We start from the raw sequence: 24,376 nt of genomic DNA, 5'->3' as shown, positions 1-24,376 counted from the left end.
TTTTTAATTCTTTTCTACGTTCAGATATGACTGATGACACAAAAATACTATATACGTACTAGGGATATCATTTGGAGTCCGGATATCCGAACGTTTGGATCACGATTCGATGTCCGGAGCCAATTTTCGGATAGGGTCTATACATTATATATGTCAGTCGTTGTTAGAGGAAGGCGTGACATTGTAACATCATTTTTTATATAAATTGACTGAAGTGTGACAAGAGTTTAAGGAAAAGCTGATATCACAGAACACTGTTGTATAATACATTCGTGATGAAGCTAATCTCGGTGAAAACCAGTCCTACAAAAACAACTTGAAATACCTCTAAATGAGTCTATTTTTGGTAAACATGTTAATGTACATTAATTATCCATATTTAGTAAAACATGTTTTAATAAGGAAGTCAATACACATCGTTTTGCCATCTCTATATCTCTAAAATATAAATCTAACCTCAGCAACAAATGGTTCATTTGTGTTTCAAGATACATATTTGTTACAATGACAATAATTACCATCTTACCTCGGTTATTGATGGTTAAGTTTAAAGAGTATAAATCTATAACTTATGAAATATTTTCATAAAAATTATCATTTGTTACAGTAAAATAATATTGTTTCCATTATTATATGGTTGATTTCCGAAATATTTGTAACATAGAATATCTCTTCATTTAATACACATAGATAATGTACGTAAACATAATAAAATGTTCTGGACAAAATAATATTTTGCTATTTTGATTAAGGTTTTATCCGTTTAGCATTAATTTTGTGCATGCTACATTCGCTTTCAAGACAATGTAATACCATATTTATTTCATACAAGCATTTTGGAAGTATACTTTTGTAAATTTCAAACAATCATTTTTGCATCAGATATTATTTTGTAAACTTTGAAGTATTTTGATTATTTTTTTGTTAAATACCTTGTTGTAATGAGCTGTGTAATTAATTTGTTCTACTTTGAATAATTATCTAGTGACCATGTGTGTTTTCGAGCTTTTTAAGAATTGAGAATTGAACATGTAATTTAAATAATACAGTGAACACCGGACTCGAAATACGTCGGGACACATGTTCGACTGGTTGTTGTACATATATTATTAATTTTATCCTAAGTTTAATGGCTGAATGATAATAACCTTAAACATGCACATTTTACTCACTTACTCGTAAGTGTAGTGAGATCAATTAAATAAATTAAAGTCTAGAGAAACGCAAACAAAAAAGCAGTGACACAAAAGATAATTATTTATAACCAAAGTCCAACTGCTTTCCATGATAAACACCACTTATTAATGACTAATTGACTTCAGCATTTTATTGATTCATTAGGCTTTAAACACATGATTACTGACTTATCCGTGAAAGTTATATGAAATTATTTCACAGTGAAAATTATCAAAATGTAATTTCACACCTTATATTGAAGAGACTTCGTTTAAAAGATTTTCCCTATTTGGTACGTCATTTTTATTTTCGATTACAATTTTGAAAGAAACAGGCCTGTTTAGAGCAAAGCAAATTAACGGATTAAAATCTTAAAACGATAAAACTTACTTCAATTCATCACCACATATTGTTTCAAATTTATATGTCATTCACAACAGTCTGATAATTAGACTATCACATGCAAAACTGCACTTGATGGCATTTGGTGCATATCTAAGCATCCTACGAGCAATAATTGTAATGCAATGAAAGTGTAAAAGCAAAGACAGTCATCAGCCAAAACGATAAGTAAATAAATAAGCGTTCGTAAGATAGCCTTTCAAATAATAATTCAATGTTTTCCACTCGTGAGAATACTGAGCTCACTTGATGAAATAAGATTTCATCTTAAACAAAAACAAACAAATATCCTCTATAAATGTTATACAAAGAAAAAATAGTGTATTTGTACCTACGCTGAGCTATTGAAAATATCATTGTTTTACAAACGGCATCTGTAGGCATAAAACGAACACAATAATTGTTTCATTTGTAATATGTCCGTATTTAACCCTTTCCGTCATGAGCATATTGTGGAAAATGGCCGTTTTCATTGAAAAGCCTCCCGCTCAAGTTCAAACTGACATGAAACTATAAAAATACTAATGAAACTTGGCACAAATGTTAACTGGATCATAGCCTCTGTAACAGAATACTCAATTTTTAATTTCCTGTAACATTGGCTACGGGGGACATCTCAAAATTTACAAAAATCACTATTTTGCATTGTTTTTTTCCAGCAAAACTGATTTCAAAGTGATACAACTTCTCAATGGATTGAGATAGAGTAAAAGGCTTTTCAGGGTTGGTTACACGTTACCTTACAATCGACGTCAGGCCATTTTAAGCCTCTATCAAGTCCTAAGTTTTTTTCGCGATGGGGGGACTGCCACCCCCTTAACTCCCCCACCCCACAAAAAAACAGAAGGGGGCACATCACTACATCATAGGTTTGTTGATTCATTATCATGTTTAGCAATAATGTTTTATCCAAACACCGTTGTTTTGATGTTATTACAATATGGATGATGCTATGCAATCAATTTATGTTAATGCTTAACGATACTGTATGATTTGTTTTGTGTTTCTTGTTTTATTTTGTTTCTATACTTAATAACAGGCTATGCTTGAGTTCATTTTTCTCACACATTTACCAGTTAATCAAATAACAATATTTTTATTAAGATAAATTTATTCAAAATATGGAAGTGGCCCATCCAAACGTAAATTGTCGGTGAAAGGTAACAAAAATAATTTGACTTGTCGCCATAAAAATATAAACGGGAATTATATAAATACATTTTCAATATTTTACCAGGTTTAGCTGATTAACCTATAAATGCTTAATTTTGGCTTGGTAAAAGCGCGGGACTTGATGCGCATGTTTTAGAGGGAGTTTGCCGATATGATAATCCAACACACATGCCGGCATAGTCTGCGAATGACTTGCTAAGAAACTTAATATAAAATGTATAAGTTTTATCAATTACACACATACTTTCTCATGAATTTACGATTCATCGTTATTCTTTGGTTGTGCTGAAAGTAATGTATATAGCTTATCAATCGGATAGTTCTTACTTCGTTCATGTACATTTTGGATATATTTTGAATTCTTTCAAAGACAGTTTTTTTTTTAATTTGCACTAGGGTAATAAGAAGACGGGCAAATGATTATTATCACATTTTGTTTTGCATAATTTCAAATTTACACAATGCTAATTAAAATGCATGCAGATGATTATTTCAAATAAGTTTTTGCATATTTACAAATTTGATTAGAGATAATTTTGAAATATTCCTTGGTAGGTACAAATTCATAAAAGGACAGTTTTACATTTGTTTAAGGACAGTTCTAATTTTGTTTCATTCAGAATACACCCCCTAATAATGTTTAATGACTCTAGGTCAAATACTTTTTGAGTTACGTGCGACACAAAAGAGAACGGACGGACGGATGGACAGGGGTAAATCTAAATGCCGCCCCTCACCCCTAACAAAAAGCGTTTTAAGTTTTACTGTCTGGTTTTAGTCTTGACAAAGGATAAAATTTTGTTACGGAGTCCGAGTGGGATTATTTAGTAAATAAAGACCTTATCCCATTTTCAGGACTAAACTAGGCAGTAAAACTTTTAACGTCCTTTTAAAGTATTTAAAGTACTAATGGCAATCCTTGGTGCGCTTCATTCTTTATATTCTAACGATTTCATAAAGTAAAACATATTATACCTTCGAGTCGACGGGATGTTTACAAAAATACCGTGTGATTGGGAGCATTTTGCAGGTGTGTGATAATGTAGTATCCTACAATTGTAGTCTCCAAATACAAAATAGAGGAAACATGCTCAAATTTCCAATACAATCTTGTAATTTGAAAGGAGAATTAAATTGATTGAACCTTTGTAAACAGCTTTTTATTCCACTAAAAGAATATATTATTTTAGCACAAGTCATTATGAAAAGGTAACATTCTGCTTATTGACAAACAATTATTAATGTGTTTGAAATCAAGTAAATATCATTACAACAAACCAAACAAATCATGTTTAATTAATACAAAAAACTTTCTAAATTTAGATTTCTTTCTGTTGTTAAGCTCATTCAGAAAATCTATGACAAACACCACTGAAATTTAGAGAACAAATATTCATTTTCTAACTAAGCAAGCTTTAAAAAAACGTTTGCAGTCCGACACTTTGTATACTTTTTTTGAATGTATTGAAAGGGGATCTAAATGATATGTGTGATTGTTCGAGCAACATTTTTTTTCAGCATACAATTTTAAACTTAAGCACAATTTACATTCGTCTTCATCTGTACATTTTATTGTATCTATTAATTACCTGAATTTAAGTTTTGTTCACTTTTTGCGTAATGGGCAAGGAAAGTATTGTGTAAACTTTCTGTAACAAATTATAGTGACATCATTTCCATGCTAGGGTAAATGTGAAAGTTAAAGTAAGATTTCGTTATGCCATGTTTCCTTTCAATTGATAAATAATAAAAACCATCAGAATTTAACAGGAGTTATAAAAAAAAGTTTATAAAAAAGGGTTGGACAGTCATTTTTTATATATATTTTAGAAAGATTAATATTTTATCATAAACATTTTCGAAGATCAACTGCAGGTCAATCAACATTTTAACAGTCAGTCTTTTGAAATATAAAGTCAATTTAGCTTAACTTAACAATAAAAGAATTAGCATAATGTCACTTTAAGTCATTGACTATTGACTTTATGATATTTTTTTCCAATTTTCACAAACATATACCCTTAAAGAACAAGTGAAAAATGACAGGAAATACCATCTTTTTTACTAGAAATTTACGAAACTTTATTTTTTTGTCAGAATATAAACAAGACGAACAATAGATATTCATTTATTATATACTTATAAATGAAAATTTTGTGACATTTTAATAAAATAAAATTGTTATATTCATTTTCCATATTTTCATGTACTAAGAAATTCACTGCTGTGAAGCATATTTTCCGTATTTTCAGTGGTGTCATGCCCGACTACTTTCTTCTAAATTCATCCAATACACAAAATTTTAAGGGAAGTATTTGAAATTGTTATATCACAAAATATATCAAAATGTATAAATATTATGATAAACTCAAAATTTGAGTTTTTTTCTATAAATGCAGGATCATATTTCACTAATGGCTACCGCCACTCATGACATATTTATTTGCATACCACTAGATGAAAATAAATTATGTATTTATAGAAAAAAACTTGAATATTCTAATTTATTCAAACACAATCATTGCACAAATAAATGTATGCAGAGAGAGAAAATGCATGTTATTAAAAGAGAAACATATCTGGTATAAAGTAATAAATACAAAATGAAATTCTAAAAAAAAATGAAAAATCCCTATTCATTCAAAACGATTCATTGTACAAAATTGAAATGCATGGGAAAATATTATACATTATTAAAAAAGAAGCATGTCTGTTAAAATAGTAACTAATACAAAATGAAATTCTAAAAAAAAACTGAGAGAATTATCTATTTATTCAAAACACAATCAGTGTACAAATGCATGGGGTGATAATGTATAGTATTAAAAAAAAGAAACAAATCTGGTAAAATAGTCATTAATACAAAATGAAATTCTAAATGAAACATGTAACAATCAATAAAAATACCAAAAGGAAATTATTACTCCTAGTACTTTTAACACACACAAATCCGTTTTTTTTTAATTATATATGTTTAAAAATTAAGAAAATACGTGATAAGGAATAGTCACGTGATAAGGAACAGTCAGTAATATTTTATTGTCAGTGCCTTTGAGCAGCGTAGTAATTTAGGCTGTAAAACTCAAATTTTAAATGTTTGTCGAATATTCAGCTACATTGGTTAACACTCAAACGATGTAAAACTGTACAGTTTCTTGTTATTTGTGATTTAATGAAAGTTAAGAATGTAAGTTTCCTCTGAACTGACTCCATCAGGATCTGTAACCTTCTACATAGGCCGGAAAACATTTATACAACTGGAACTGAAATGTACAAATTTAAATGAATCTTAAAACAAGAACTAAGAGAAATCGCCACAGCCTCTAGGACAATTTAAATTTGATTGTTTTTGAGTGTGGTTTTCACGTGGATTTTAACATCGATTTCAAACTAGATTTCTTACACACTGTGGGCAGTTATTTCTGGACAACGAAGACAATAGATATTTTTAGAATGCAGACATATTTTTTAAAAAAAGCTGCCTTTATTTTGTAGAACTCTTAATATCTATGTACATGCATGTATTTTATTAAGTTAAAATTTAATTAAATTTGTTACATTTGTAAAGATTTCTTTTCATTATAATGGATACAATGTTTTTGTAAGAGAAATTTCATTTGAGAGTAAACTGGCCTTAGTGTCTTAAAAACAAATTCTATAAATTTATTCATTTAAAGATATACTATGCTTAAGTTTGAAAATATTGACAACTACTACACAGCCTCTTTGTAAATATGAAATAAACATGACTCCGCTTTGAACATTCAAAGTAGATATGATTTGTTTTAAACTCTATACACTATTAGTGGTCACAATATGAATATATAGTATCATTTAAAAAATGGCAGTTTTTTAAGACAAGACCAACTTCACTTGACCTTAAATAGGAAATACAGCTTTCAATACAAAATTTGAACATTTTTTAACTTAAATTAAAAACATTCAGTAAGGATTTCATGGATTTCAATAAATTTTCTTGAAAATAATATTTTACTCAAAGATTAACATAGTATGAAAGTCTTGTGTTATTATCACTCAGACACAAGGACAATATGAAACACTTGCACATTTATATAACAATGAATAGAATAGCAAATGAGAAATCAACTTGGTACGAAAATGGTAAATAATTAAAATATGTATAAATAGCTTAGCAGACACAAATGCAGCATGAAATCAATTGAACGCATCAGAAAACAACCCGTAATGCCACTTACTTATTTTGATTGACATTTTGAATTCTAAAAGAAATATAATTCTATAACAGCTCTTGAAATAAATAAAAAAAAGGTTCCAATATTCCTACTTGAATAATGTTTAATCACCCTTAGGATATGTTGCCTGCTTTTTAACTTTGTCTTTTGACGTCTTATCTGTGATATGCAGACTTCATAACCTCTGATGCCCTTTCAAAATTTCATTTTGTTTAGTTCCGCCCATTGTTTTCTCGCTTAGGGCCCACAAGCTTTTTATTACTGGGGACCATACGCCAGCTTTTCATGGGAATGGGCACTACTGGTGTCACATTAAAAGGGTTGCATGATAACCGCCGTATGAACACATCTGCGGATGTTTCTAAATTCAAAAATTTACCATTTCATGTTTAAATGTTGAATTCTGCTTAAGCCAGTGCTAGGGGGCGTGGACGGTAGTTTGCACTTTACAGTTCCGTCCATGAACAGACCCAATCAAACCGAGCCTGCAACATTTTCAATTTTGACGTGTTGGGCTTTCTTTAGGGCATCTTATTTTCTCTATTTAAAAGTTGTTTATTGTTACCTATTCATATTTATTTAAAACATGTCAAAGGTAGTTCACTTTTTAAAACCTCAATATCAACTTCAACGTTTTTTAACGCCATTTGTTTTTCCTGGCATTCAACTAATACAACACTTTCGACGACAGTGAACAAGAGTTTTAAATCGAGATAGAGAAAAAGTCAGCCAGGTTAAGCTAACAAAATAAAAACATTTTTAAAAATTGTTTTGACTAAAGTAGATACCTCATCAACATCTCCTGTATATGATTCTAACTGACTGCCGGCTCCAAGAATCACTCCACTCTTTCTGATCAGAATATCGCCTAAAACAAGGAAGCATTGTGATTAATTAATGTATGTTTGTTTGATCAGGTTTTATGTCACGTTGTTCTATAAACGTCAATTTTGAGACCCCATGTTTCATTACTGGTTTAATTGAGATTGAGTAGTGAATATAACAATATCATCAGCAAACAAACAAAATGAAATACATTGATAAATGTTCAAGATCCTTATATGTCATAGTATCAAAGTTTACATTCTCAGAACTATCATTGATAAATAATGTAAACAGCAGGGGAGATAATGGGTCGCCTTGTTTTAATCCAATTGTAAAATCGAAAAAAAAAATAGATTCATCCATAGTATTTGATATTTTTACACATGTTTTTATATTGTTATAGATATGTTTAATCATGTTTGTCATGTTACAGCTGACATCTGCTTTAATAAGTATAATCCATAGGGCATTTACAATATCACTACAAACAATACAAATGTGTTAACAATACAACCCAAACAATAACTGAACACTGATACTTATAAGAAACTCAATATTTGTGTAAACAAGATAAGTTACTAGTGCATTTGTCGGTCTGTAATTGATAACTTTTGGTAGTAAATAATTTGTTGCAATGTCAGGAATGCAACATGTACGTGCCTGTTTATAGAAATGATTCTTAATAAAGTAAAATGTACATTGCTTTAAAGATTTTCCCTCTTTGTTTCTTTTTTTATCTACCGGTAAACAAAGTAAAGACACGACGGAACAAGGCACATGGTTGGCCACTGACATAGATTTTACATTCATATTTAGCTGATGACTTCAAATAAATTTTTAAAAAAATCATTCACAATTCACAATAGCTTACCAATAAGTGGTGCTGACTGGACCATTGCTGGGCCTGTTCCATCATCAATTATACCATACAATTTGCTGCCATCATACATGAATGTCGCTTCATTCCATACATTCTACAATAACAATAACAACAAAATGTTTAAGTTTAAATCATAATTATGAAATAGAGCCGAAATAGAAAAGCATTTATCAATGACAAATGTTCTACATTTGGGCGAAAGTTTAAGCATTGATCTCTGTCAAGCCTCTTAAATAAACAACAAAACAAAAAGGTACTCAAAATTCTGCGTTAAAGCTTTCTGATTCAGAAATCATCGCCTATTTCAAACCTTTGACTAGATATGAAAGACGTATGAAACATAAATGCAAATATATGTATAGGGAAGTGTGCAGTAACCACGAAATGCCCATAAAAGCCAAATGATGTCCTTAGATATATACTTAATAGAACATACAATACAATTAAACAAACATAAATTCAATTAAAGCATTCTTTATGTCCCTAACATAATATACCATCAACTGCACTAGGTTTGAGGAAACCTTTTTATTGCTTATGTTTCAGTTTTATGCAGAGGCCATTTTGCAAAAGTTTCCATTATTTGTATAGGTAAACAAAACTTACAGCATTTCTCAGTGGGATGGCGACTTGCTGTGTTTCTAAAGCTAAAGTTGTGCCTGTGACGGCTGAGAAGACAATGGTAGTTGCAGAAGACGATCGCACGACCCTGATAGAAATACTCGGATTTTCTCCTTCGCTGTAAACACAGTTTGTTAGGAGGGCTTCGTTACTCCTGCCTGTTAAAGAAAATATTTTTAAAAAATCAGCACAATTAATGTTATTTATATTCCGGAGAAATGTGTCTACAATTAAGGATCAACACCTTGAAACTTCATGAAATTTATAAGAATGATATATTAATATGAGCAGAAAAGTCCAAACGGGCTGATTAACTATAAACTGGTCGCTAAATTCAAGATTGTCTTCATCATACGGATATTTTTAGTATGCATCATAAAGCAGCACGCTTACAGATTCATGTTATTTGTCATGAAAATTTAAAGAAAATGTATTTAAAAGTAGAATATTGTAAAGTGAACAAAAATGTTATTTATATATTACAAATGGCACTTACAATCCACGTAAATTATCAAAAGAGATCAAAATATGGAACAACCGCCCATACTGTGTCACGCAGTAGAAATATGGTGATAAATACTGCAAAATCAGCCATAAATAGCATATAGCATGTTAATTACCGGTTGAAGCTTAAATGTTTTTACTTATCAAATTTTTTGGGTACATTTTCCTCAATTTCAGTTTTTTTTTAATTTTGATTCATCTTAAGGCATGCAGCTTTAATATTTTTAATATCATAAATAAATTGCTCAATACAGTATTTTGTTGTTATTTGAATTAAAAACATTATTAAAGTTACCTGATGCTGATGGCCTAAATCGGATACGGAGGACCAGTTTCTGTGCGAAAGAATCCATAGAAAACCTATAAATATTCATCAAACCGTTTCCGGTGAACTGCGCATGCCCGTTGAGCAACTCGACAAATTGAGTTCCGACGTAGGCTCCTCCTGCCGTGTCACTGAAGTCATTCTCAAATGTAAAATTTGCTGTTGGATTGCAGTCTGTAAAATGTAAATATAAATGAGCCACGTCATATCATGTTGATGACGTCAAATTCATGAGCGTTGACAAACAATACAATATTAAAGTGACATTATGCCCATAGTCTATATGTGTAAATGACTAGTGAACAGGTATTAATCATGAAAATGATTTGGCATTTTGTCATAACTGTGTTCAGTTTTATATTAAGCAAAGAAAGAATAATCAATAATCCACGTGACCAAAGGAAATTTTAATAAATATCGTTAACGCTCAATCCTGAAAAGAGCGAGGCAGTGTTTTTAATTCAGGTAGTTTTTATATTGTTTCATATAAATGTTAACATTTCTTATCATCAATCATAGCTTGAGAATTGATAATTTTGTAAAATATATTTTTAATCTATCTTATTAATAATTAACAATGACATAGTACAATTATAATTGATTTTTGAATTAATTAATCAACATATTTAATAATACAGCTATAATTTCAATAGTATTCGTGTGTATTGCAAATTTTTCACGGATATATTTATTTTCGTATTTGTTGAGACTGAAAACAAGAGGCATATGTACTGTGTATAATTGACGAATATCAAATTTCTTATAATCAGAGTGATGTACATGTAACAAAAAACAGCAACAACAACAGGTAGATAAATAAAGAGGGGATACCATCGAGTTTCCCAGTCTTTGGCCTAGTATCATGAACGTCACAGTTGCAACTTTCATTGTTGAACACTGTTCCAGGCGGACATGACATTGAAATGTTGCCATGACCTTCTACGTACTGGATGTACTTCCGGTTGTCGGTTGTATCCGGGTACTTGTCACAAACTGTAATAATAGATATAAGATGTATGTTTGTATCAGGAAATACGGGGTCTGTGATAAAATGCATTTGCATGGTCCCATTTGTTTTTTTATAATACTGATTAAGATATACTATGCTCATCATTGAGTAAAATATTTTAAAGGGACTCCACTGAGGTTTAAATGCCTTAAAACATAACATTTGAATTTCTAGCATAAATGAGCTGTGACACTTTTAACAGAAATATAGGCAAAGATAGTCAAGAAATATACTTTAGAACAATTGAAAATCGTATTTTTAAGCTTTTCTTAGCACGATTTGACTGAAAAACGTTTAAACGCTTTTCATATTTGGTCGTTTTCTTACAATTTGAATAATTATATTTGCACTAATTATTGTACTATTGACGCAAATGCTTAATTAAATGTTTATACTTTAAATAATTGCTTGAGTGATAAATTATAGAGAAAACATGGGCATGAAATTTTTTAAAACAACGTTATGTACCGGCCGGCACATAATTACTTTGCTACTATATCGCATTCTGTAGTGATTTGAAAGATAACAGTTGTACAATTTATCTTTTTGCTAGTACCGGTCCAATACACAAAATGATTAAGCGTTGCATATTTTATAATACAAACACGTAAACATATAAAGTAAATCAGACAATAGACTAAATCATAGCCGACTTAAAGCATGCATATCTCCAGATCCATGCAAATTTTGAAGAGGTATAAATATTGTAAAAATACTGCAATTTCAGATGTCATTTATCGCACTTAACGTGTTAATTATTACTTGAAATTTGAATTTTTTTACTTTTCCGAAAATCTAAGTGCATATTTCTAGAAATATTTCGGATCGTCTAGAGGCATGTAGCTTTAAGTACTTTAATTTCTGATAACACGTAATCTTTAGTGATATTTGGACAGCATTTCTCACAATACTACATACAAGTAATTAGTTATTAATTTCCTCACCTTCAGGATGTATCAGATGATTCTCGTCATCTCCGTCGCACGTGTCCATGCACGTGGGGTTGAGAACACACCCCTTTCCAGCAACGTAGGCGTGGTTTATTGGACAACAAGCGCGTACGCTTTGCTTATTTACACACATGACATAGCCGCTACAAAGCTCCTCGATATCGTAAGATACAACCCCGGATATTAAACAAGGATCTGTAAAATCAAAGTAAATTCCAATTGGTGAAATTTAGAATGCTCTATGTAAATCAGCCGCCAATGTTGCTTGTTTCAGTCTTTCCGTAAGTAAAAATGCCACGCCGACTCAGTTGCAGATAAACTTGGTGACTTCTCAGCTTATCTGATGGTCGAACAACTCAGCATAATTACTACGACAAACGGGCACCTAAGTAAATTGACTCCTTGCCCCTAGCAATATTTAACAAGTTTAGTTAATGTGAGTAATTCAGTATCCACGAATTTATAACTAGTCAAACGGCCATACATTCTATGTAATTTAACATTCCTTGTCGGTTTCTTTCAGTCATTCCAGATACTTCACTATTTTGGTGATTGTAGTTCCTAAATGAAGCAAAAAAAGTGTTTTCTTACTTAATACTTCGATTGTTTTGATTGAACATTCGTAAAAATTCGTCACATTCCGGCTAATTTCGGCACATTCCGTATAAAGTAGCGTTTTACTGATGAGATGGCTCACGACTTGCTGCCCTTGCTCATATCGATCATTAAGAAAGAAAATAGTCAAACTATGTCAAACTTATACGAACGAATAAACGTCAACATATAAATCTATATATTACACTCACCATGTTCACATTTCACGTGCTCTGGTCGTCTGCAAGTGGACAGATACTGATCCCAAAATAGCCCGTCTCTACATTTCTTGGAAATGTAGGTCCGTTTACCATTCTCGTCTGCTATAATTTGTATGAACTTTTCACAGCTGTGAGGATGATTTGTATATCCATGTTTACCATCTATCATACAGTCTGGGCAGTCAAAATCTGGAAAAAAATATCACCCAAGATGCTTAATTAAAAGTAATAATGACGCAAGGTGTTTTCCTTAATCTTTATATCAGGTTGGATAGCTTAAAAAGGGTCATGTGATGTCAATAAAACCTGAGTCTTTTTCTATGAGGTTTTCTTGACATCAAAGGACCGGATTTTTCTCCTTTTTGAGATTCGTACTATTCGATGTAGGTCTTGACCAATAACTTTCAGATCATTTACTCAATTTAAATTTATATTTCCTTCTTTTTTCCAGAATTTAGAGTTTAGTTATGAAAAATAGCCCAAAATATGAAATACTTTAAGAAAGGCTTTGTAAAGAATCGTACGAAAATCTAATTTTCTTTGTTATTCAATGTATCACGTCTGTATTGTGTCAAATCAATGTGCCCTAGTTGGTCTTTGTTAGAATTTACGTAGTTATAACATTGCCAAGTCCACGGTTTAGACATGCTTTTAAAAACTTGCCTGCGATTTGTTTAGTAACAAATCCTTTTTTGAAAATTCGTACTTTTCGGGTAAAAATGTGTTTTTTTATTTATACAAAAATAAACTGTTTTAAGATGAAAATGGAATAATGAAAAATTTATAAAGCTTATTGAAAGAGATAGACTCCCGTACATTAAGTCATCACTTTTATTCAGTAAAATGTTTTTTCTACGTACGGAATTTTCAATAAATAAACATGAAAAAATAACCTATTGATTAATACATTAATACTTTAACCCTTGTTGACATTTTGTCTGCATATTCTACACGTAAAATGTTCCGATGAAATATAATATAAGTTCAACGGAACAGCACAAAGACATAAATGAACTTCATATTACCTTCTAATCTGTCACTTTCGGGCGTGGTTGTTGCCGCTGTTGTGGGAGTTGTTGTTGTAATCGCTGACAGATTAAAAAAAACATTGTATACTAATTATTGCAAGAATTTAGGATCAATATATTTAAATGATACATATTTCTTGCTTTTAAAATCTTGAAAAACGAAATTTTATCGTAAGTCTTTGCTCAATGGGAATGTCTAAATTTGAATATTTCTGACAGTCTATTCCGAATAAACCGTCCTCAAAAGCGTTCATTTTACCATTCAATCTAGACACATCAAATTAAACTAAAGTTGAAGTCCATATTTGGATGACTTTCATAATAGAAATCAAGAAACCCATAGATGCAAAGTACTATCCAACTAGCCAATGAAAAGCCCGTGGTTTTACTCAAGTTCCTGTTCGTGCCTGAAAAAAAATGCACGGATAGTTGATCTGAGCCTAACGTGTTCTTCTGCCAGTTTAGCTGGTTTGCCGCCATATAACCTTTCAGGTGTTAGTTCGTGCCTGAAATAATGTACGGAGGAGTACCTGGCTACTAGTTTAGCTGGAAGGTCTCCATGTGATCTTTACAGTGTTGGTGCGACGTGAAATCACACGGACAAAAATACCAAGAAAAGTCACAAAATTATACATACGGGTACAAATATAGTCTTTGATAGCGTCCTGAATTGTTGTCACCACATCAAGGATGTTGTCCGTCTCATAAATAGAAGTTGGTGCGCTGGCGATGTTAATCAGTTCCTGTCTTTAAAATAAATTTTATTTCATGATAATTATTGTTTAGTTAAAAAAAATAACAACAATAAAAAATATTTGTATCATGCTTGTATTTTATTTTAAGCACACACTTCATTTGTATTACAAGTAATTAAAATTACATAAAATTCACTTTTCATCAATATATTGCGATTTAAACTCTACATTGGACTATAAATTTATTTCGATTAAGAAATATCAAATTTACTTTTATTATAAATATGTTTTGAATAAAATGATAAACTTTACTCGGATTATAAACATATTTCGATTAAGAAACATAACATAAATATATTTTGATAAAAATAAGAAAAATAAAATCCATTTGTATTATAAATATGGTTCGATTAAATACATAAATTTTTTTGATTAAAACAATAGATTTTACTTGTATTATATACATAATTCGATTTAAAAAAATTCACTTGAATGTATCATAAATACATTTTTATTTTATATAAATTCAAACTTCTTATATAAATACATTTTAATTATAGGCCCAATAAACCCGAGAAATGAAGTAATCTTTTTGTTTTCGGTACAAAGGGTAAATATGAGTTTTAAAATTAATATCGATGTAAAAGTGCATTTAGAAAAAGGCTGTAAGATGCATTTCATTTTAAACAATAATACTTAATTTTAAATAATATGTGATAAAGGTAATATGTAAACAAGGAAGCATTTTCACTCCGATGCAAAATACTAGATCATTATAACACTGTCAAAATGCAAAAAAGCAAAAGATGACACCAATGTCTCTGTTTGTACCATACAATAAAGATAATGATAATTTCTATAAAGATAATTTCGATAAAGATAATTTCGATAAAGATAATTTCATACTTGAAAATGTTATCTCCGACTCCAATGGCAATTATGTTAATCCCCTCTTCACGTGCAGAACGTGCTTGCTGCGCTGTTGCATTCAGGTTGACAGATTTACCATCGGTTATGACGATTCCAACTTTAGTGACGTCTGCGCGACCTATATTTAGAAATTATCAGGATTATCATAGGGTCTAAATATAAACACTTGGGATGATAGAGATGCAAATGAATCAACTGTAATTGGTGATAGGCCTTTCTAGTGATTGTTAACGGAAAACCATGCCCGGTTTTGGCTCAGGGAATACAGTCAAGCTGACCAAACCTACGGTGATTAGCTTTTCTAGTAGTTCTTAACGGTAAACCAAGCCCGGCTCTAGAATTAGGGAATACAGTCAAGCTCTTCTTGAGATGGAGATGGCGATGATAATGGAAGAGCAATGTTAAAAGGATGATGATGATGACGATGACGATGATGATGATGATAATGAAAATAACTTCCTTTGCGGTCATGACCATGACGATTTCGTGATCATCAATTTACAATGTTTAAAGGGTCTCAACTGAAGTCCAAAAGCCTAAAAACATAAATTTAGTTTTCTTATATAGATCAACTGGAACGACTTAAACAAAAAAGATAGGCAAAAGGTGGTTTACGAAATAACCTCAAAAATAAAATGAAAATCCTATTTTAAGTGCAAGTCTTAGTCCGATTTGGGTGAAAAGCATTTCAACGCTTTTCAAAGAATAGTATTTCCAGGAAAAATTGTGTGAGCGAAAATCTAAAAGTTTACACTCAAGTTATTAGTCTACACCTATAGAAAGTGGTATATTAATATATTAAAATTACTTCCACTTCCGTTATGTCCAAAAACCTCAGTGGAGTCCCTGTAAAAAAAGATGTATCAGACAGTAATTAAATACCTCGTTCTTGGAATTCCTCACGCATCTCTTTGATAGCTTTATATGTTGCCGTTCCTGACCGAACTCTTCGGAGTATCTGCATACGTTTTTCTAAGAGCCTGAAGAAGAAAAAAAAAACAGCTTGCGAAATACAAACGCATGAAAACTGTTTGAATTATACTTATAAAAACAATAATTATATTATGTTGATTTCCTATGGACGTTTGGGAACTTTAACTCCCGAACGTTTGAAATCACTTTACACTGACAAATAATAATTATTTAGTACACAAACTTTTTTATCTCAAACGTTCCGAGGGGGTTAAACCCCTGTTTTTCAAGGAGTTTATGTTTATTTTTAAAACATGTATAAACCACATATTTATCTTCTTACATGTGTTATCTCACAGACACTTGGAGTGTGGAGCTCAAAAAGCCTTTAAAATCCAAATAAAATGCATATTTGTCAATCCCAGCACATGTACTGACCAAATATATCAAAAAAACTTAATGTGAGCCGTTTATTTGGATTTTAAAGGCGTTTTGAGCTCCACACCCCAAGTGTCTGTGTCTTATCTAACACTATGTTATATATATACAAATATATGTTGTACGTGACAAATACTTTTAGTATACGTGACAAATACTTTTAGTATGGAACAAACTCCGCGCACCGATAACGCTATCCTGTAAGTGGATATCACTGCGTGGGAGATTGATAACTGCGTTAAATACCACGTGCGCTATATAGTCATACTAACGTATTCTCCAAATTCTATTTTCAATTTTATGATACAAAATATCAATGAAAATAAATGATAGTGCTCGTAGAAACATACATTTTAGAAAACAAGTATGACCCTCATTTTGGGAAAATGTTCCTAAGATATATTTATGAAATTATGTTTAGTCATTTTAAAGTACAAGCACCAAACCCTTACTTGTATTTCATTTTTGCGAAGTTTTCATTTTTTCCAAAATTTGGACCGTGGAGAGGTATGCGGTCATAGACATCCGTTCCAAACACGTTTGCACCCATATGGATACGGTCTAACTGGACGTCGAATTCTCTCAATACCTGCAAAACAGTATTACAGTCAATATGTGAATAATACATACCAAAATAATTTGGGTAATGCATATACGTGTGTATTTTGAAATACATGTAGTGAAATATGGTGTTGTTTACGTATCATTTCCACTTGCCCCTCAACGTTGTGGGTTCGAATTTCCACAAGGACTTTGGATTCTTTGTTGTGAGGAAGCTATCCAGCTAGCTTACGGAACAGGTGCCCGTCGGTGCCTTAAATAATACACGGAATGGCACCTGATGTCTTCCTCCACCAGTAAAGTTGGAATGTTGCCATATGACCATTACTGTGTCAGTGTGGCGTAAAAATCAATCAAACAAACAAACGTATCATTTCAGTAAAACGTATCATTTCAGTAAATATACAAGTAAACTATACAATATGAAACAAAGTGATCCATCGGAAGCATTAATCACAACAAAATAACATGGAAATTGCAGACTCGGTTTGATTGAGTCTGTACATAGGGGATAATGTAAAAGTGCATCATCCCTCTAGCCCCCTACCACCGGCTTGAGCGGTACTCAATTCATGGTAATTTGTTTGGAGTGTGACAAAAAGGAATGGACAACCACACTAAATTCCGCATTCCGGTATGACAATGAATGAAACATGTAAAAATTGGCGAGAAAAACAACAACAACAAACAAAAAAAAAAACAATATTTGTTCATTTTGTGATCAAGCATTTTAGGGCTCTGCTCCAACACTGTATTGAGTTAAATCCCTAATTTTTAGCGGGATTTGTTGGTGAAATGACTCGTGTGCCACTCGAGAATGTCGGGTTTTTGTTGTTGTTGTTGTTTTTTGGAGTTGTTTTTGGGGTTGTTGTAAGTTGTTTTATTATTATTATTATTTTTCTTATTTATTCATTTTTGTTTCTTTGCACTTAATTATGGATTCCATTTTACATTTTTTTCTTATTCAGGCATTTTTTGCGGTTTTTGTTAGATTGTTGCCAATGTATAAAAACATCTCAATATATTAAAATATAAGTATTGTCGCTATAATATCAACAGTCAAGACGTGAATATTTTTTCTGTGCAAATTAAAATTTGTTTGCTATTTAATTAAAGAAAGAAATTATGCCTTATTACAAACGAAAAGGAAAGGCAGTTTGGCTGTTTGGTTGTGTAAAAGTATCAATACATCTGGGGATGTTTCAAAATACAAAAAAAATGCACCACTTCATGTTTCAAGGTTGGATTCAGCTTTAGCCGGTGCTCCGGGGCGGACGGAGGTTTGCACACTACTACCGGGTGTGAACAGGCTCATTCAAGCCGAGCCTGCAACATTTTTACTTTTGTTGCTTTGATCATTTAACTTAGGGATTCAGGGATTCTGTTGTTGTTGTTGTTGTTTTGTTTTTTATATTAACGTTTTGCAGAGATGTTTTTTGTTTTTTTTAAACGTTTTGCAGAGATGTTGAAATACAAATGTACAAAATGATATAGAATAAATATATTGTTGTGTTTTGAGTTCTTCTATGAAAACTATAGAAATCTTGTCAATTTAATGTTTATAAATGTTTTAGTTGTACCTCTATCATGAACTGTTTGCTCTTGGCGAAATCAGTGTCGGACAAGCTATCAGAACCATCTATGACGAAAAATAAGTCTGCTTTTACATTGCAATCAAGGTCTGAAATAAATAATAAAATAGTCGGTATGTTTTGTTTGCTTAATACCCAAATTGAAGTTTGAAAACAAAGGACTTTAACATGACGACATTGCGATGGAATCTTAAAAGATATGGCAAAATAATTTAGTCATAAGTCTGAACAAAAATCATTTATCAATAAATACAAATATTTTTTTTTAAAAATATACAGTACATGTAAATTACAAATTATAACAATCATGTATTATGACAAATTATTTTCATCAGAAGAGTTTTTTATTCTTGCAAAACGGGTTTTCTTTAGAAATAACATTAATTAAGAGAAAAAAATCTTGACAAAAATTAATTTAAAAAAGTAATATATTGATCCATAAACTTATTTAAAATTTAAATGAAAAAATATCCAGCTATGTAGTTTACCTAATGCGGCACCGGAAACCGCGAAACATAGAACTATTCCAAATATTCTTCCAAACATTTTCCGAAATTCCATAAGCAAGTCCGTGATTTCAAATTTGCACCCTTCACACACATGAATCGTAGGGTATATAACACCTTTTTGCTAATGAAACACTGTGACCACCGGTTAATGCAGCGGTATCAGAAAATCTACGACAAATTGCCTAAAGAGAATAGGCCGTATAATATTTCCTTGCCGCAGTCCTTCTGTTAAATCAAACGGAATGGCCATAGTTCAAATTCACAAATAATAATCTAATGAATGTGGTATTGTCTCATCGTGTATAGTCGATACGTTAAAGATCATTCGCATGTGCATTGTTTAATAAGGTATTTAAGTGCAAATCAGGAGTGCAAACACCCTGCGACTATATATTTATTAGAAATCTACTTTTATATAATATAAAGGAAAAACTTAACTGTCACGCTTAAGCGCGGCAAAAAGAAAGCAAAGTATAGGGTCTGTGTTATTAAAACTAGATAAAACATCTAGATATCATCATATAGTGGATGTATTCGAAATAAAATGGTTAATTGGTTAATTTGAACAATCTTTTACCACAATAAATTGTCATTCGATTGCATTACATAATAATATATCCGAGGCCGATGAAAGTCTAAAACAAAATTCTCTTATAGAAGTATTACAACACATAAGAATGGAGCAAGACATTTAAAATTCACTAATAAACTGCTGTTTTAATAAAGGAAGTCAGGCGATTAGAAATAACAACATCATAATATTCGAATCAGTTTCATAAAGTTACTTACATAATTTGCAATTGAATTATTATTTAACAAGCATGTCAAATTTTAAAATGAAATATGATTATTGATATTATTTATTAACATAGCGTATCGTGGAAGTGGAATATAATATATGTAATAATGATCTTAAACACGTTTATTTATTTACAGCACGTTCGTTTGTTTTGGTATCTTTCGTTATATCAAATATATAAAGTTCGCTTTTTGGGCCGGGTATCTTAGGTATATTATCAGTAACGTTACATCTAATACAGATTTATTAAGTTCGCTTATTTCGAAACCTCCGTGATATAAGACATTCAGTTCTCTTGTTTTTTTATCCTTCGTGGTATTGAATATAATAAATTCGTTATTTAATCTTCCCTTATATAAAATATATTAAGTTCGCTTGTTTTTGTATCTTTTAAGTTGGCTAACTTTGTATCTGCCATGATTTAAGATAAAGATGTATCAAGTCCGATTATTTCTTATCTTCCTGATATAAGATAATATTAAGTACGCTTGTTTTGTAACTTCCACCGTGCGTGATACTGGATATTTCGCTTATTTAGTGTCGTCCGTGATTTAAAATATATTAAGTTTGCTTATTTTGTATCTTGCGTGATATAAGATAAAATTAGGTTACGAATTATTACAACGAATTAGTATATTTTGTACCTTCAGTAATGAACATATCAAGTTTAGTTATCTTATGTTGTATCTTTAGTGCCTTATTTATTGAATAGGACGTTTCCGTTTGGCATTGTCTTCAATGCCAAATGTATAAATAGAACTTTGCCGTTGATTTTGTATCTGCAGTGAAAAATATATATCAATTTAATGTAGGAACTTGTAGGCCTATTGCTATGTAGCTTATTGCTATGTATGTCTTGGTTTTGAATCTTTAGTGATAAGCATAAACCCATTTTTCTGCATTTGTTGAAGTTAAGCCCCGTCTGTATCCATAGATTTACTGGTAAACATATTTGCTTAACTCGGACATGAATGGTTAAAGATATTGGACAAATGATTTATTTATAGATATGCACTGCTCAAATAACTTGAATGTTTTCACTGTATTTTTTTTTCATTTGTAAGATCATTCTTCGATTTAATCTATGTAACCGGATAGCCTTAGGTCCGACTTTACTTACAGTAATGCACGGATATTTGGCATGTTAAAAGATTTTATCACCGATACATTTTGGTCTGGTCACTTTGCTATCGGCATTACAGTTAGACCGATCAAATTTACATTAGTGTTTCGGCTAAGATTTCATATTCGGAAGTGTACAAATCTTTTCATTTGCCATAAAACTTTTAGGTATGCAATGTACAATGTGTTTCAGTCGAAAAAATGTCCAATCTTTGGAAATGGACAATTCTTTTCACTTTCCATAAAACAAGATTTGAGCCTTGTCACGACAAAACCAACATAATGGGTTTGCAACCAGCATGGATCCAGACCAGCCTGCGCGTCCGCGCAGTCTGATCAGGATCCATGCTGTTCGCTCACAAACCCTATAACAAGTAGAGACACTGATAGCGAACAGTATGGATCCTGATCAGACTGCGCGGATGCGCAGGCTGGTCTGGATCCATGCTGGTCGCAAACCCATTATGTTGGTTTTGTCATGACGCGGCTCATTTAACTTTTGTAATATAAGATTGTCACAAGTATGTAATTTAAAATGTGGTAAAGTGTCCAATATGTAAAATCCGTATAATACACAGCGACTAACAGGGTTTTTATAAAGATTTACTTGAAACGTAATATATGTCAAATACTCGTATGACTAAATTTTAGATCTATTTAAGTTATTTCTTGCCTGTAGATCTGATTGTCACAGTATATGTTTCGCCTTCATTGTGAGAAAGCTTGTTTAGCCATAAACTCAAACTGTCCTTTACAGATAGGCATTAGACGAAGTATCAAAATATCTACTATGTCGGTGAAAGTAAAAGCAAATTATTATTTTGTGTAAGAAAACAATTTATAAAATCATTTAAAACAAATAAACTGGAAAAATAGACTAAAATTTTAAAGGGCAAGAATCTTTTGTCAGTTTACCTGCCGGCTTCATGGACAACGCCAGGTTTGTTCTCGAAATCCTGAAAATTACATACTCGGTATTGGTTTTCAGCGGTTAAAATTATAATCCGCATCGCTTTCAAAATTGTGAAAGCTCGTCGATGATTGGCTGTTTTAAAGGTCACGAGATGACCTCATATTGGTGCTCGTCAGATCCTAATGCGTAGCGTTATAATTTATTTATGAGATGAGTGGTTACATATCTTCACAATAATTGTTAACGGACACTTTCCATTCCCATAGCTTTAACATTGGTTGTGGCCGAATTATGGCACTTTGTAAACTTAGTAAACTTCTGGTTAATGTTTTGTTTGTTATTAAATATTCCTGCTACCACGGACTGAAATAAATGCTTAATGACATTATATTATACAGTACTTTTTTGTCACAGCAACACTGTAAATGAGATATGGCGACGTTCGAGTTTCACTGGTGGAGGAATACCTTATGTGCTCTTTTGTGCATCATTTCAGGCAAGAACAGATAACCGAGTAGAAGCTTAGACCTCCAGTAAGCTACCTGGACTTTATAGCTTCATCGCATGAAAGAGTCCCAAATCCCAAATTGGCGGGTGGTGAGATTCAAGTTGTTTCAAGTCAATGATCTTAATCACTTGGTAACCGTTCTGTCCAATATTGATATGCATAATCAATATTGGATTTATCATTAAAAACTAAAACAACAAGGCTATTATAACGGATTAAAATACAGAGTCTGCATTACAAAGGCTAGTATGATGCCATCATACATATAAAGTTATTTTTAAATATATCATGTACAAAAAGAAGAAAACTCTTATCACTAATAAAAAATATTTTATTGTGTAAGGCATACATGTATAACTATACACAGTATATCAATGAGCATACATATATAAAATGTGTTTACACAATGAAAATATGAACATGTACATGTATGAATATATGTATTCTCTTTATGCCAAAACTCTCCTACAGACCTGTCCATTATAGAATGTAAGCATTTAACATAATGCTTTCATGAAAATTAACAAAAAAATATATAATATATTTTGCCACATAACTCAAAAGTAGCGTTTTTGGAATCTTTAAAGTGCACCAAACCTGGTAAACTACGTCACCAGTTATAATCCTAACACTTAAAGGGACTCCACTGAGATTTTTGACAAGACAGGACTGGAAATACTTTTTAGAGATTGATGTTCCATTTCATGTAGGTTTTAGACCAAACAAATATTTTCAAAATTTCAGATCATTGGCTCACTCCCTTTTTTCAAGAATAATTAATATTCTAATTTGTGAAAATGGCCCAAAATTGAAAAGCATTAAAGGCTTGGCCTAAGAATAACATAAAAATAAGATATTCAATTTATTTCCGAATATTTTTCTTCATAATATTTTGCATATCTTTCTGTATGAAACGCCCCAGTTGATCTATATAAGAAATGCGAGATTTATTTTCTTAGATTTTTGGACCTCAGTGGAGTTCCTGTAATATTAAATAAATTATTATTGGCCATATTTTTCTGGCAAGAAGTGTAAAAGTCAGCCCTTTTTATCCTTAAACAACAGTATTTACAGTTACAGTAATTAAATATTGATGTTTTGAAACATAAACAAAGCAACTTCAAGAGTTCAATATTTATATGTCCTTACCTAAATAAGAAAACTATGGAAACAAATGATTTTACAAAAATAAATAAACTTGTATAATCATTTGGGAAGGTTTTAAAATCTTAAAGGTCAATAGCCACCCTTTTAATGTGCAAAATTTGGTATCAGGCTGTGAATAAAATCTAAAACTAGTTTAATATTCCAAAGCAATTTTCCATAAAATAATTATTATTTGAACCATACTTTCTTGTCTAATTCCTTGACCTAAACAGTACTGGTGTAACATGTTAGGAACCATGTCCTCTTCTTGATTTGCGAGGTAGGCCCCTTTAAAGCCATCTCAGCCATCTACCTTACATAGTGATATA

At 31.4% G+C, this 24,376-nt stretch overlaps 1 protein-coding gene across 1 annotated transcript; it reads right to left on the bottom strand.

The window, feature by feature from the left end:
- Nucleotides 1–5,728: 5,728 nt before the first annotated feature.
- Nucleotides 5,729–19,763, bottom strand: LOC132718931 (protein PIF-like). Its single transcript, XM_060702636.1, has 15 exons — nt 19,539–19,763; nt 19,039–19,139; nt 17,350–17,486; nt 16,430–16,527; nt 15,524–15,665; nt 14,560–14,669; nt 13,920–13,982; nt 12,886–13,083; nt 12,074–12,274; nt 10,952–11,113; nt 10,091–10,294; nt 9,277–9,449; nt 8,662–8,764; nt 7,754–7,833; nt 5,729–6,014 (listed from the first exon to the last, which is right to left on the bottom strand). Exons 1-15 carry the CDS (start codon nt 19,609–19,611, stop codon nt 5,964–5,966), a joined length of 1,896 nt encoding a protein of 631 aa, XP_060558619.1. The 5' UTR covers nt 19,612–19,763; the 3' UTR covers nt 5,729–5,963.
- Nucleotides 19,764–24,376: the final 4,613 nt, after the last annotated feature.

This window comes from Ruditapes philippinarum, unplaced genomic scaffold (genome assembly GCF_026571515.1).
Source record: "Ruditapes philippinarum isolate M1 unplaced genomic scaffold, ASM2657151v2 ctg4105_1_1_1_1, whole genome shotgun sequence".
Taxonomy (NCBI): domain Eukaryota; kingdom Metazoa; phylum Mollusca; class Bivalvia; order Venerida; family Veneridae; genus Ruditapes; species Ruditapes philippinarum.
The sequence above is the reverse complement of the archived record's forward strand: the minus strand, read 5'-3'. Positions and strand labels throughout refer to the sequence as shown.